Consider the following 3,003-nt stretch of genomic DNA (forward strand, 5'->3'; position numbering starts at 1 on the left):
GGGATGTGGGTGCAGACTATTGTGAATTACTATCTTGTCCTGGATCATCAGCAATATCAAGAGACACATACTTCAAGTCAAGAATGACTGCCTTGTTACAAGATGTTAACTGTGCAATGGCTATATGAGCAAAGGCCGCAGTCCAGGCCCTCCTGCTGCACAGTGAGAAGCTGGAACCCATATAAAACCTTTCAAGTCTATTCCCAGAGAATTTGTGAAATGAAATGCAAAGTGTAAAATACAATGATACCCTGTAGCTATAAGTGTAGTGAGGCACCAGTGCAGTCCTTGTGCTGAGGAAAGTGAACTGTAATGTACTTTATGTACTATCACATTTGAACTGTTCTGTAATATACCTTGATAAATGTTTTGTGTAAAATTGTATATTTTTATAAGATAAAAAGTAGTGTGTAATAAATATGTGTAGATAGGTATTCCTGTGTGGGACTATTGGATAAGGTCCAACTTATACAGATTTAACTGGAAGGCTATCCGGGACAATTTTCCCCAGGTGAAGTACAACTTGTCACTTTTGCATCTTCTTCCAGTTCAATCCGTTTTCTTCAGTTTGAGCTGTCTTACCATGGAAACGAAGGGTGAATCTTCAACTAAATGTAGATGGAGCTCTTACACACTGTCAGCATGTTTAAGCAACCAAGGTTATGCTGTGACTGTGAATCAGGCAATTACTTTCTCTCACAGCTTTTGAGTCTGAATCCCTTGAATGGGTGGATATGCAAAAGCTTTCTTCAGAATGTGTGTCGGCTCGGTCAATATTAAAAGTGCTGAAAGGTTACGTCAGAGCAGAAAATATGAAAGAACTGGTGCAGTTAGATGGGTCATGTAACAAAGATAGAATCTGCTTGCAGATTCTTTGTTTGAAATTGATCATCGTTATGGCTGATGAGAAGAAAATGCAGCAAATCTCTAGAGAAGGGTGCAAAGAAAATAATCGAAAAGATGCCGGAAAAGGGCAGGAAGAAGCAGAGAAAGAAAGTTACACCAGCTATGCCTATAAAATAATGAAGCTGGTTCACCCTGACACCAGCATCTCCTCTAAGGCTATCATGAACTCATTTGTCAATGATAGTCTCGAGCATATCATGTGGGACCCTTCCTGCCTGTCTCATTTCAAGCAGTTCAGAGAGATCCAGATTGCTAGGTTCCTGCTGCTGCCCAGGCAGTTGGCCAAACATGCCATGTTGAAGAACACAAAGGTGGTGACCAAGTACACCAGCTCCAGGTGAAATACTACGTGGTATTGAAAAGATAAATAGTACCTACTTGCGGTCAGAAAGTGTTAGGCAACAAGGTGCCTCTAGTAAAGATTGGTGCAATGACAACAAATGATTCGGTCTTCAATAATTTCCTTTCAAACAGTGAGCCAAAGGCAGAATGCATCATTCAATGCTCATCCAGTGAAAAACATTCAAAATGTCTATGGGAGACCAGGAAAACAAAGGATCACTGCTGTGTTCCATATTCAGAGGATCTGGATGGAATTGAAGACAAAGTTTAGCAGTCTCAGGAAATCAACCCAAGATTACAAGATAGCTCCATATACAAAATATGCCTCGTTATACATGCTACAGATTTTCCTATTAACACATTATGCATGTGAAGCACTCAAACAACTGCACACAACTTTCTTTCATCGTTACATATGCAAAAACTTCAAACTGGAATTCTCACAATATATTCCTGTAAGATTGAGTCTTCAAAGCAAAATTTCTAACAAAGCTGCAAGACAAAGCAATATACCTCAAACCCATCCAGCACCCGGGCCCAAAGTACCTGCTTTTTTTCACTAATACTTTGAGACTACTCTGGAAATGGCAGGGCGCAGCATTGTGGCAGAGACAGCAATTTGTGAAGCCAGAGGTTGTACCAATTCTCAGGAGTACTGAGTGTTTTTCTTATTTTTTCTTTTTGTTACATAACCTCATTTAATGGCAAATAATACATGATCATTTAAAATAATATTAGATTATCTTGCAAACAGCTTGCAAAGTTCTTTTCCACATTTGTTTCTAAAGGAATCCCCCCAAACCTCCACTAGAATTTGCACTGTCCCAGGAGACAAGAATCTCACAACACCTAATTCTATTTACATGAACAGAATCTCAGGATCTAAACCTTTACAGTGCTTCAGAGCCCATATTGATTCCTAATGATCTTCTCCTGCGTAGCTCAGTTAACATGGGTGAAGACATACCCAGTAACTCAGAGAAGATAGAGGAGGCACTATTACACGTGTTGCCTTTGAGAACAATATTGCAGTTTGCTCAATTCCCAGTTTGCCTCTCCAAGCTTAAACCAGAGATTTGTCAGTAAGCAGACAGTTCAAGAAAATCACTTTAGTCTCAGAGTCATAGAGTAATATAGCATGAAATCAGGCCCTTCATCCCAAACTGGTCCATGCTGACCATGGTTGCCCACTCAGCAATTTCCAATTGCCCACATTTGGCCCATATCCCTCTAAATCCTTCTCATCCATGTACCTATCCAAATGCTTTTTTAAATGTTGCTATCATATTTGCCTCAACCAAATTCGCTGGCAGCCCATTCCACATACACATCACTCTCTGTGCGAAGAAGTTGTCCCTCAGGTCCTTCTTAAATCTATTCCCTCTCACCTTAAATTTATGCTCTCTAATTTTCAATTCCCCATCCCTGGGAAGAAGACAATATGCATTCATCCTATCTATGCCCCTCATGAGTTTATAAACCTCAGCCTGCTGCATTCCAAGGAATAAAGTCCTATCCTGGCCAGCCTTTCCCTACAATTCAAGCCTACTGGTCCTGGCCACATCCTCGTAAATCTTCTCTGTACACTTTCCAGTTTAACTATGTCTTTCCTACAACAGTTACCAAAACTGTACACAATACTCTGAGTGTAACCTCACCAACGACTAACAAATGTAACATAACATCCCAACTCCTATACTCAATGCCTTGGCCTATGAAAGCCAGCATGCTAAACCATCCAGTCCATCGCATTTA

General features: G+C 40.4%; 1 protein-coding gene across 1 annotated transcript; it reads left to right on the forward strand.

The window, feature by feature from the left end:
- Positions 1-896: 896 nt before the first annotated feature.
- On the forward strand, positions 897-1,247 carry LOC132210971 (histone H2B-like). The gene has a single exon (XM_059654771.1). The coding sequence runs from the start codon at positions 897-899 to the stop codon at positions 1,245-1,247; it is 351 nt and encodes a 116-aa protein (XP_059510754.1).
- The last annotated feature ends 1,756 nt before the right edge of the window (positions 1,248-3,003 follow it).

This window comes from Stegostoma tigrinum, chromosome 25, assembly GCF_030684315.1.
Source record: "Stegostoma tigrinum isolate sSteTig4 chromosome 25, sSteTig4.hap1, whole genome shotgun sequence".
NCBI classification, from domain to species: Eukaryota; Metazoa; Chordata; class Chondrichthyes; order Orectolobiformes; family Stegostomatidae; genus Stegostoma; species Stegostoma tigrinum.

What these genes read in the sequence shown, in the direction of transcription:
- LOC132210971 (XM_059654771.1), top strand. Translation starts at nt 897, where the DNA reads ATGGCTGATGAGAAGAAAATGCAGCAAATCTCTAGAGAAGGGTGCAAA.